This window comes from Parasteatoda tepidariorum, chromosome 6 (genome assembly GCF_982258835.1).
Source record: "Parasteatoda tepidariorum strain Cologne lab strain chromosome 6, Ptep-v5.0, whole genome shotgun sequence".
Classification (NCBI taxonomy): Eukaryota; Metazoa; Arthropoda; class Arachnida; order Araneae; family Theridiidae; genus Parasteatoda; species Parasteatoda tepidariorum.
Window position 1 is genome coordinate 53,402,963 of NC_141760.1, and position 13,248 is coordinate 53,416,210.

General features: G+C 30.9%; 1 protein-coding gene across 1 annotated transcript in view; it reads left to right on the forward strand.

The window, feature by feature from the left end:
• LOC107452261 (cadherin-like and PC-esterase domain-containing protein 1) overlaps positions 1–13,248 on the forward strand; it is a 257,524-nt gene that overhangs the window by 174,830 nt on the left and 69,446 nt on the right. Inside the window, exons 8-9 of the mRNA XM_043040510.3 lie at positions 5,264–5,444; positions 11,224–11,401. Coding sequence (XP_042896444.2) covers positions 5,264–5,444; positions 11,224–11,401 — 359 coding nt within the window. The remainder of the gene's footprint in view (positions 1–5,263; positions 5,445–11,223; positions 11,402–13,248) is intronic.

Genomic DNA, 13,248 nt, shown 5'->3' on the forward strand with positions numbered 1-13,248 from the left:
TCGATTCATATTTTGCTGAATTTATGTGGCGATGGAGGTACACAGTTTATATTCATGATAAATTTAGACAGTATCTAAGTGCTATTAGAGAATTCTGTGCACCTACATTGGTTTCATTTATTTTATTGGGTTAATTAATTTTGCTTATATTGGCTTCATTATAATTTTATAAAGTTTTGGCCGATGTTTTGTTAAAATTTTCAAATTTTTTATTGAAATATCATTATGTTTTGGCCGCCATTCCTGTTACCACGGTGTTCCACCCAAACAGGAAGGGCGCCAAACATAAGTGGCCAATTTCCCCAAGGGACACCCTCAAGTATATTTTTACCCATCTTTCTTATTACCCCAAACATTGAAACGTCATGATCAAATTGGATGCCTGCAAGTGACGTCATCGTACATGAATAGTGGTATTTGTCAACTCAGAAGCCAATCAAGTTCAACACACCCGCGTGACGTCGCTTACAAGTATTCAATTAAATCTGATTTAAATTTCATGGTTTCGCATAATCACTACCCTTCTTCCAAATACCCAATTGCGAGAATTTCCATTTTGCGTTATAAAAATTTATCATTCTTCAATACCTAATAAATATACGTATTTCATCATAAAATAAAATGTAAACTAACCAAGTTTCAAAGCAAAGCATGACGCTATAAATCTACTCTATGTAAATTCTTTTTTATGACCACGATAAAAATACAAAATTTTTCATAAATATAAATTGGTTATTTCTTGAAATAAGTCATAAACATAGCATAAAAATAAAATAAAAGATATTAAACATAATCGTGTTTATTTTTAAAAGTAAACTATGCAATATACTTTTTGGGGGAAGACACATAGTTTCGTGCCATAAATACTAAGATTATTTTTCCATTTTTTTTTTCTTTTACTTTTTACCTTTCAAATTGTTGTAGAACATTTGTCGCCATCATTAACTCCAAACCTAATAAAACTGTAATTCTATTCAAAAAATATTAAATAAAACAAGAGATGCTAATAGGTTTTTTACGCAAATACGGCAAAAAATGAATATTAAAATGTTCATTTTGTTCCTTGACATCGTTTCAAAGTTATCTGTTTTAAAAATAGAAAGCAGTAAATGTTTGCCTTTCTTTCCAACTGAATCAAGTCTTTTAGTTTAAGAACGCTCGAGTTGACACAGAGGAAAATTTAATTGGATTTGCGAACGTTTATGTAGCTACGCACAGAATAATAATGAAATCTTGTGAAAGATTTTCTATAAAAAAGAATTAGCTTTAAACATAAAATTAAAGAGACTCTTTTGGTTTATTTTAGACGGTTAGTTAAAATTTCCTTTAAACAATTGCTCTTTTATTATAATCGTTTCCTCAGTCTTTGTTTGAAAAGTTCATTTCTATTCAATTTATGTCTGTTAAATATAATTTTAAAGTTTTCGAGTTTTATATCTGCTTTCAAAATATTGACTTAAATTTCGGTTTGATTTAATTAATTAAATGTTTGAAGCTTCGTAGATGAAGACACACGGAAATTTAGTTATTTCCAACTACTTATCACGATATTGTTAAATACCTTTACTATTTTATTTAACTTATCTATTGCAGTATTTACAATTAGAGTGTATATATTTCTTCATAAACTAGACAAAACATCGTATCTTCAAATTTGACATATTACTTTTATTATTAGACTAGAAAATTTATTTAATCAATTTTCGAAAGAAAAATGTAAATTATATTTATTAGGGCAACTTCATCCGCGAAATTTTTGCTATTCTCAAATTTTATTAAAGAAATATATGTTGCTAGTGCAAATATAATGCATGTAACATATACATATCAACTGTGACATACACGAGTTGGGCGAGACGAATCATCGAAGTAATTTTAATTTGATCGCTTAAATTTAAATAGCTGATTCAAATCAATACTTTAAAACAGGTTTTAAGCTCTGATTCAATTTTTCGAATCGCTTCAAAAATATCAATAATAAAAATGACATTAACAAATTCTTTATATTTTTTAGACTAATATCTAATATTCCTCTATTGATATTTTTTTTAAATAACCATCATTCATATTTGATTTTTCACTCAATTTATATTCAGTTGATTGGAATACTGCAGTTTTAGGATAGATTTTAACTTAATATAGCATTTGCTTTATTTCACTATTTCTAAACTCAATCAACTAAACTCATGTTTGTGAAAATTGCAACACCATGAAGGACTTATGCGAGTGAGCTGAAATTTTCAGGAAATGCAAAGTAGAACATAATATGCAAATGATTAGAATTTCAGACCCGTAGCGCATGCGCATGCTAAGCAGCGCCCTCTGAATGGCTGATGGATCCGAATAAATAGACGGCTGTAGCGAGGCGTGTATGGTTATCGGTGGTTATCTGCTAGTGGTAAACGTTAGCTCAGACGTTACTTATGCCTCTTCGACGAAAGAGAGCGAGATTTTAACAACTTACGGAGTTTGAAAGGGGGAGAATCATCAGCCTTCGTGAAGCTGGATTGTCTCATCGTGCAGTAGCCGCTCGTGTGCAGCGTAACAGCAGCACAGTGATGCGTGTTTGAAAGCAGTGGACGGACGAGTGTCAGACAACTCGGAAATCCGGGAGTGGACCCCAAAGTGTCAGGTCAGCTCGCGCTGATAGACACCTGGTTCGCATGGCGCTGACAGGTCGTACGGCTCCCTCTAGACAACTGGCAGCACAGTGGTCAATAGCTACAGGCGTTTCATTGTGTGCTTCATTAATTCGTAGACGTCAACTGCAGTGTGGACTGCGCGCAAGGACTCCTTTATACAGGATCACCATCACGCTAAACCATAGCTGCCTGCGGCTACAATGGGCCAATCAGCATAAGGACTGGCGTGCTGATTGGCAGCATGTCGTGTTTTCTGACGAATCCCGCTTTAATTTGTGGTACCATGATGGCCGCATTCGTGTCAGGCGCTATGCCAGTGAACGCCACCTTCCGGAGTGCATTATCGAACGCCACAGTGGACGAACACCCGGAGTTATGGTTTGGGGTTCCATAGCATATCACGGACAATCTCAATTGCTACTAATTGTGGGTAATCTGAACAACAACCGGTACATCAGTGAAGTTTTACAGCCCCAAGCTGTTCCCTTCCTTCACGCCTTGCCAGGTGCTGTATTTCAACAAGACAATGCCCGCCCTCATATTGCTAGGACTGTTCAATCCTTCATTGCATTGCGGCAGGTACAGTTTCTTCCTTGGCCTACGTATTCCCCAGATACGTCACCGATTGAACATGTGTGTCATTTCGTTGGTCGGTGCTTCGCTCGTGATCCTCGTCCTGTGGCTTCTACAGACGAACTTTGGGTACGCATACAAACTATATGGAATGCTCTTCCTCAGACAGACATTCAAAATTTGCTTCACTCCGTGCCACGTCGTGTAGTAGCGTTTATTGCGGTGCGTGGTGGCTACACAAAATACTGATTTCGATCTCTTGTTATTGTTTGTTTGCTTTGAAAGTTTAATCATTTATTTGTACCACTACTACTCAACTGTGTAGTAAATTTCATTCAATTATGACGATTCCTTCATGGTGTTGCAATTTTCACAAACAGGAGTTTAGATTTTATTTTATTTTAAAGCTGTTCGGCTTAAAACAGTTCGGATTAAAGCTATTTAATTACCAATCCAAATTATAGATTCGAATTTGTTTATAAATGATTTAGATCACTGAATTAATACAGTTATTCGAATCTCGTAATCAGTACTTAACAGCGCTTGGTACAGGTTAGATAAACTAAGTGACTGATGCTGTAGTGACGTAATTTTAAAATTTACTAGTTGTCTCTGTTGATTAAAGAAAGATGTGTATGGAGGTTGAAGCGTATAGTCTGTTGCATATTGCTTGGGAAACCAGTAAGGCTTATCAAATTTTCAAAATAAGTTTCACAAATTGTCAAACGATGGCGCTACCGATCAGTAAAAGCTATAAGGTAATGCTTTCAAAATAACTATTACTTGAAGACAGCGTCTTGCTATCTGAGGAGAAAATGAATGTAAATATTTTCAATTAAAATAGTTAGACACGTCTCAGAGCTCATTGTTTTTAAACTTTTTTCACTCCGTAGCGTCATCTTTTGTCGAACATTGTAACTAATTTGGCAAATTCATAAACATAATATCCAGTTTCCAAAGTAAAATGTAGCAAACGTTATATTTCTGCCTCCTCTCATTCCCCTTTAAATCGTTTCACAATTTTTGGACACCTGATAGGTAAACTCTGTATTCATATTTTATTTGGTCTTTCAAATTTTTCATACCTATAATTTGTTATAAGTAATCCTATAGTAACACTGATACACCCGGTTGCACAATTTGCAGTATCGATCTGCAGCATAATCTTCCTGAATTTTAGCAGACAGAGACTATTTGTTATAAAATTTGTTATTTTGTTTAAAAAAAATATTTTACTCTTTAATATTAGTGAAATAGTTGAAATTTTACAACAGTAATTCTTTATTATTTAAAATTCATTTAACGGAAGAGCAATATTTGCAGTTTTGGAAAATCATAACATTTCTTTTCCATATATGCAGAAAAAATCTGTGTGTCTGCAGAGAAAATATGTCTGCAGACTACCAAACAAAATTTGCTAAGAACCTGAAACTTGTTAAGAACCTGAAATCTTTTGTTAAGTTTCGTAAAACCTTTTGTTAAGAACCTGAAACCTGTACATAGGATTTAAAAATCTTTTTTTTTCCTCCACTCAGTAATATTTTAGACTTGTTTTTTAAATCTGCAGATATTCTAATAGATCTGCAGAGCCTTAAAAAGTATCATAAAAAGTATTCTAACATTGTTAATACAATCTCTTACGATAAATGTCAAAACGGTAGTTACTGGTAGCTGTAAGTATCGAATACGATAATATCGTAAATGTTAATAAGTATTACTTGAGTATCAAAACTATTGACCATGTAAAAATTATGTAAATTAGTTAAATAAATATCCTGATCACGATATATCTTAAAAATACATATTTCCTGAGAATATCGTGATATTAAAACTCCGATATCGCTTGGAACTAGAGAATACATACTTAATCAAATCATTTTATGTAAACATTATGAAAACGTAGGGTCTTTCTCTTCCTTTTTGCTTCTTTTTTGCATCAAAAGATTTATTTGCTAACCTGAAGGATATATAGTAATTAATCGACATTTGCTTGTTAAACTGTTGATATTTAATCAACCAACAAAAATATAATCTATATTTTTTTTCAGCTTTGAGTCATGTTCCACCAGCTCCGCCATGTTTTGTTCTGCCTGTACAGTTCCATGAATTTGTGAATGTAGCTGAGGCCTTAGGATATACTAGTCAATGGCTACTGAAACCTCAAACATCTGTATCTGGTCCGAAATTGGTTGATATTTTTTCACCCGTTGGTCAAGCAGAGATCGATGAGTAAGTGTTCATTATTGTTAGTGAAAAAAACAGACATATTGTATAAAAATTTGGGTGGTAATTCCTTTTAAGGTTACGATGGTTATTTCTTATGGTTGTTTGGTTATTTCTTATGGTTATTTGGTTATTTCTTATGGTTATGAGGGTTATTTCTTATGGTTATGATGGTTGTTTGGTTATTTCTTATGGTTATGATGGTTGTTTGGTTATTTCTTATGGTTATGATGGCTATTTGGTTATTTCCTAATTTATATTTAACTGCGGTTTTCATGACAGACATCGAATGAAAGAAGAACTTAGTAGGTAATAAGGCCTTAGAAAAAATGCATGATGTTCATGAATCAGTATCTTTATTTTTTAATTTTAGAATACTTTTTAAAATTTTAAGAGAAAAATATGCAGCAGTAGGATGCAAGTTAATATTTCAAGGAAGTAATTGCTAACTTATAGCTCTGATCAAAAACGTAGTTTATTGCATGTTCTGCAATGCTTAATTATTTTTTATTCTCGAAGTCAGATTATCTAAATGATTATCGTGATCGTGATAGCATAGGTGGAATAAGTCACAAAATTAGTATTCCTTAAGTTATCTAAATTTACGTATTTATTTTGTTCATAGATATGCTTTTAAAACGTGTTACTTCTTAAAGACAAAACTTCTGGTAAAATTACAGTTATAATAAGCAGTTAATGAGGTTACTGTTAAATAAACTCTAATTTTTGTAATAAAAATCAAAATATACGGTATTTAATTTAAATCATTCATTTGGTAATTTTTCCGTTCATGTGGTAATAGTTTACTGGAAATTCTGGCTTTCAAAATTATAGTTCTTATTGTCAAATATTTTTTAAATATACAAAACTTAAAACTAAATTTAACCTAATAAAAGGTTTTTATGCCATGCTGTAAGGGATCTGGATAAGATAACGAAATTTTATCACACTTGCAAAATTTTATCACATACTATAAAACCATATTTTATTGTTATTTTTACCAAAATCATTACCAAAGCACTTTGGGAAAAATTACCGCGATTTTTAGAGTTTCCATAAAACAGTACCCACAACAGTATTAACATAGTAAAATTTACCATATTCTTGAAGTTTTGACCATACTTATTTTCTCAGTACATATAACTGATAAATTTAAAATTAATAGTATTTGTAATGAAAAAAAGTTTTGTACTAAAATCCAAAATTAATGTATCCAAAATTAACGTTTTTACCGAGAACGCCCAAATCTCTAAACTAAACCATGTGTTCCTTATCAGATATAAATAAAACTAAAAAAAGTTTCATCTCGATATTGCGTTATTATCGGGGTAATCAGCTAAATTGACCGTAAAGCTAAGGAACGCGTTTTTACCAAGATAGAAATCTCTATTTTTGCCCATGTGTTCTTTATGAGATAATAAGAAAATGTAACAAAATATTCATTGAGATATTTTGTAATTATCGAGATGATTAGCCGTATAGACAGTAATGCTAACTTGTTTTTATCAAGACAGATGCGAAGCGATCTGTAAGTGTAGAGCCCTGAAAATGTCTAGTTAACAATAACAATGTTAGAAAAATAATATAACAAGATCAACAACGTGAGCAAGAAAAAATTTAAAAGAACGAGAAAATTTTTAGAACGTCGGTTCGTTGGTTTACTTTTGTAGAGATTAGTTTGTTTGTATTTAAGGTGTATACTAGCCAGTAACGGGAATGGGATAATTGCAAGTGACGTAGCGTGGGTATCTCGATCCTGATTGGTTCTTGAAACGTGGCATTTGTTTACGTTTGTAACTGTTCTTTCCATTCTATTTCGAGATAAATATATATAATGGTTACAATAAAATATGTAAGCAAATAATAAATCTAAGTTAAGACGTAGACGAGAAATAACTATATTTCTGCAATTTTGATGTGAGATACGGCACTGCATTTAATTAACTTCACATTCTAACTTATGTGGAGAAACTTAGATAAACTTTAACATGCCATCTTGCTTATAAGCAATCGGCTGGTGCTGATGTCATAAGTCTTATGTGTGGGCATCTGTGATCTTCTTCATAAAGTGCAAGTACCCAATTGCAATTTATTTGTGCTTAGTTGATGTTTCAAATAAAAGTTGTTTTTATAAATACTGTATCTTCAGTGCAGCTTGATTCAGTACAAGCTAGTCGCCACAGGCTGCTAGTAAAAAACAAGATAAATAGGCATTATGTCAGCAAAAAATTTTAGAAATTCTTTTATTTAAATGTTACAAACACTAATGATGGAATGCTTTAATAAATAATCTAGATTTACAGATAAAATGCCACAATATGATCGCTAACTTAAAGGAAATTGACTTAACTTTTCCTGATTTTAAAGTTAAAACAAAATATTAAACTGATAAATATCAATACAAAACCTATTTTTAGGAACACAAAAACGTTTCATTAGAAGACATCTTTTATCCATTTAGTTGCTAGATGTGATGTGTATTGGCCAAGTTGATTGAATTAGTGATATTTTTCAAAGTGGAGAATGATGAATGATCTTTCTTCTAAAGAATTACTTTTGAGTTCTTTTAAAGCAGCTTAACAGAATTGAAACTCATTGTTGATTGCAGGCAAGGGAGTGTCCGTTATAATTTCTATGAAGAATGTTATCTTAAGAATAATTCTATATCAAGGTTTTCGAACTATATTTGATGTACTGTTCTATCTGTTTATTTTATGTAGGGTCGTACGATTTCTATTACATGCACTCGTCGAGAGTTGTACGGGCTTCTCAATTAAAACTATTCTTTTGAATTTAAAAATAGTTCTTAAATCATAATTTCCAAGAATTTACAGCTCATAAAAATGTATAAGTTTGATATAATAGAGACATTTGTAAATTAGTATTTTATATCATCTTAACAACTTTCTATTCCCCTTTAATTTTCTTGACCGTCTTTTAGCTCTAAAAAAATCAAAATAAAAGTAATATTTTTAAAAACCACGTTTTTGTAGTGGAGAATAATAATTAAAAAACAAAAATTTGAAAAACGAAGAAAAGTGTGGTTCATGAAATACATAACAGTAATGTTATATTAGTGTGTGTATGAGAATATGTGTATGTATATCTGTAATTGTAATTGTATCTGAATGTGGATGCGTATGTGGGATATGTTTGTGTATATGCATGTGTATGAGGATGCACATGGGGATGTGTATATGGCTGTGCATGTGTGTGAGTAAGAAAATGTGTATATGTATGTGTATATGTACTGTTATGTATTTCATAAGCACCAAGTTTTTCGTTTTTCAAATTTTTGTTTTTTAATTATTATTCTCCACTACAAAAAAGTGGTTTTTAAAAATATTACTTTTGATTTTGATTTTTTTTTTATTTTTTTTTTTTTACTCACTTTCAAAATGTAAATTTTTTCACTCACTGTACTCAAAACTTTTCAACTAACATGTGACACTAATTTGAAATAATCGAATCGACAACAAAAGACAATCGCGAAATTATTAATTTTTCTTTAATTTTAATTTTATTTTACTTTGTATGTCTTCTTTCTCTTCATTTTCATACATTGTCATCTAATTCTGATCTATATGCCAAATTTGAAGTCTGTAGCTAGTCGGGAAGTTAGTTTAAAATCGATTACAAAATTCCACCCGAACAGACATACACGAAGGCAAGTTTATATACGCGTGGTAAAAAAATGTGACTTTTCAAAGTTCTTTAAAACTCTAAATGATACAGTTTCGTAATTATTTTCACGCACTCTAAGACTGTTTATGTTACCGATAAAGACAAGTTTGAAATAAATAAATATCCGTTTTAAGTGTATGGATTGCCAAATTTAATAGATTAAAACTAGAAGCTAAATAACTCCTGTCCGATGAAGGCTTTCTAGTCTCATGCATTTTTTGAATCCGGGTCTTCCCTAAACTGATGTTTAATAAAAGTGAAGATGCGTTGTCCGTAAAATAATAAACATTGTATATATTGACTTCAGGACAAAAACGATTTGAAATAGTTAGAGAGTTTTAGAAAGTTAAAGTTGGATGTGATGGGAATGCTTTAGGCTTTAACCGTTTAATTTTAGGGGATGCCAAACTTTAACTCGCTGGCGCAGATGGAACACCAATGTCTGTTTTATACATATTTTTTTTGAAGCCCAATTGCTAGTAAAAATATACTTTGACATTATTTTAATTACAGAAGTCTAATAGGTACTTAAAACATCCTGTCTGATTCTCCAAACAATATTTGTTCTAAAATATAACATCCAAAAAAAGTAGTTGGAAGGTTTTTTTTTATTCATATTAAAAAAATTATCAATAATTGTTTTTGTGAACTATAGGAATTTCAATCATAAATTACTGTTTCTCTTGGATATAAATAACAGCAAGTACGTCAAATTTTAAAAAAAAAAACTATTGTGTGGAAAGCCATGTTTGAAAGATTTTACCCTTAACGCAGGAACATTACTGGTTTTTTAATAATGTATTTCATAACTATAAATAATTAAAATGCTAATTATAATATTTTTCTCTTATTTTCACTTAAATTAATACAAAAAAATATTAAAAAGTATTAAAAATTTGTTTAATAATAATTCTGCGTCAAAGAGTTAATAAACTTAAAATAACGCAGCTAAAGACAATTTATTTTTAAAATTTTAATTTTTGTAACTGAATATTAATAATAAGAGAACGATTAAATAGTAATTATGTAATTAACAGGATTTGAAATATATATTGTCTAACATGTCAAAGGCAAGCAAAAATTACGATTGAATATTGTATTTTTTATCCCTACATTCATGGCCCGGCATGTAAATTTTTATCCTGAAATGCACTAAAATAATTTTAATCATTAATAAAAACTACTGAAACAAAGTTTGCTTATTCTTTACGTAGTCGAGCTCATTTTTACTAGACAAATTCACGTTAATCGTCGCATAAGCTGAAATTGAAATGCTGAATTGAAATTCTTTGATTCTTATTCAAAAATTTATCAATAATTGACACTGTAAATTTAAAAAATATGACTGATGAATAACTGTTTTTCTTAGATCTAAATAACTCAAAATAAATGTGAATTTTGAAACTTATTGTTTGGAAGTGAGCCGTGTTTGAATGATTTTACCTATAACGCAGAAAAAGACACAGATGTCCGATGCAGTATTTCATAACCAAAAACTATTAAAAATGCTAAATCTAACATATTTCAATTAATATGATCAAAATTAATGCAAAATAATAAATAAAAAAAATATTAAAAATATGTTTAATGAAAATTCTGCCTCAAAGGGTTAATCGTCTAGGTTGATCTTTCTTTCTTGCTTTATCTGTAACGCTCAACTATGATAATAAACAATATAAAGTAATAGAATTAATAAAGAATTTAGCTCACTTTAAAAAATTCGAAAATTCAAAGGGGACCTAATTTAAGTGTTACTTTTTAAACAAAATTGCAACCATTTTCTGTAACTTTTCTGTTACAGATATAATCTTTTTTTTTAAATTTTAAATGTAACCAGTATGTGACAAAAGTATGTAACAGTAAAAATACTCAAATTCTAAAACATATAAAATACTAAAATTTTAATAAAATTTGACTAAGACATGTAACAGGATTCTAGACAATTGTAACTGAATACATTTATTTTTCAACTCGTACATTCTTTAAATTATCACAAACTTTTTGTAAACACTTAATAACCATTAATGAATTAATTGCCTTGGTGTATCAGGGTAAAATATAAATATAAGTTGAGTAAGTGACAAAACTATTGTTGTTTCAGATTCAGCAGACGAAGAGCAGTCGCTCAGCAGATGGTGAACAGTCCCTTCAACGTGTTCGGACAACCCGTCAGTATTCGACTCTACGTTTTGGTGACGTCGATGCTGCCCCTCAGAGCTTATGTCCACTCACAAGGCATCGTGTATCACCGATATAATGAGAGCAAGAATTTCAAAAAGGTCTTCTTTCATTTAATTTTTCTGATTTTCGAGCAAGCTAAATTATGCTTTATTGTTACATCATATTTTGAATTTCATCTTTTTTTTTAAATTTATCGACTGGTACAAAACTAATGCACTATAACGAATTCTTCTAAATACTGCAAAAAACGAGTGAGTACTTTTCTGAATTCAGTCGAGAATTTATTATTGTAAAGCAGGGCCACCACTAGCTGCTCAAATTCGTCGACTTAAATCTGTTAAATTTATCGACTGATAGAAAACTAATACATTATAACGAATTCTTTTAAATACTACAAAAAACGAGTGAGTGCATTTCTGAATTCAGTTGAGAATTTTTTATTGTAAAGCAGGGCCACCACTAGCTGCTCAAATGCGTCTACTTAAGTCTGTTAAATTTATCGACTGATAGAAAACTAATACATTATAACGAATTCTTTTAAATACTACAAAAAACGAGTGAGTGCATTTCTGAATTCAGTTGAGAATTTTTTATTGTAAAGCAGGGCCACCACTAGCGGCTCAAATTCGTCTACTTAAGTCTGTTGAATTTATCGACTGATAGAAAACTAATACACTATAACGAATTCTTTTAAATACTACAAAAAACGAGTGAGTGCATTTCTGAATTCAGTTGAGAATTTTTTATTGTGAAGCAGGGCCACCACTAGCGGCTCAAATTCGTCTATTTAAGTCTGTTAAATTTATCGACTGATAGAAAACTAATACACTATAACGAATTCTTTAAATACTACAAAAAACGAGTGAGTGCATTTCTGAATTCAGTTGAGAATTTTTTATTGTAAAGCAGGGCCACCACTAGCGGCTCAAATTCGTCTACTTAAGTCTGTTGAATTTATCGACTGATAGAAAACTAATACACTATAACGAATTCTCCTAAATACTACAAAAAACGAGTGAGTACATTTCTGAATTCAGTTGAGTATTTTTTATTGTAAAGCAGGGTCACCACTAGCTGCTAAAATTCGTCTACTTAAGTCTGTTAAATTTATCGACTGATAGAAAACTAATACACTATAACGAATTCTTTTAAATACTACAAAAAACGAGTGAGTGCATTTCTGAATTCAGTTGAGAATTTTTTATTGTAAAGCAGGGCCACCACTAGCGGCTCAAATTCGTCTACTTAAGTCTGTTAAATTTATCGACTGATAGAAAACTAATACACTATAACGAATTCTTTTAAATACTACAAAAAACGAGTGAGTGCATTTCTGAATTCAGTTGAGAATTTTTTATTGTAAAGCAGGGCCACCACTAGCGGCTCAAATTCGTCTACTTAAGTCTGTTAAATTTATCGACTGATAGAAAACTAATACACTATAACGAATTCTTTTAAATACTACGAAAAACGAGTGAGTGCATTTCTGAATTCAGTTGAGAATTTTTTATTGTCAAGCAGGGTCACCACTAGCTGCTCAAATTCGTCTACTTAAGTCTGTTAAATTTATCGACTGATAGAAAACTAATACACTATAACGAATTCTTTTAAATACTACAAAAAACGAGTGAGTGCATTTCTGAATTCAGTTGAGAATTTTTTATTGTAAAGCAGGGCCACCACTAGCTGCTCAAATTCGTCTACTTAAGTCTGTTAAATTTATCGACTGACACTATAACGAATTCTTTTAAATACTACGAAAAACGAGTGAGTGCATTTCTGAATTCAGTTGAGAATTTTTTATTGTAAAGCAGGGTCACCACTAGCGGTTCAAATGCGTCTACTTAAGTCTGTTAAATTTATCGACTGATAGAAAACTAATACATTATAACGAATTCTTTTAAATACTACAAAAAACGAGTGAGTGCATTTCTGAATTCAGTTG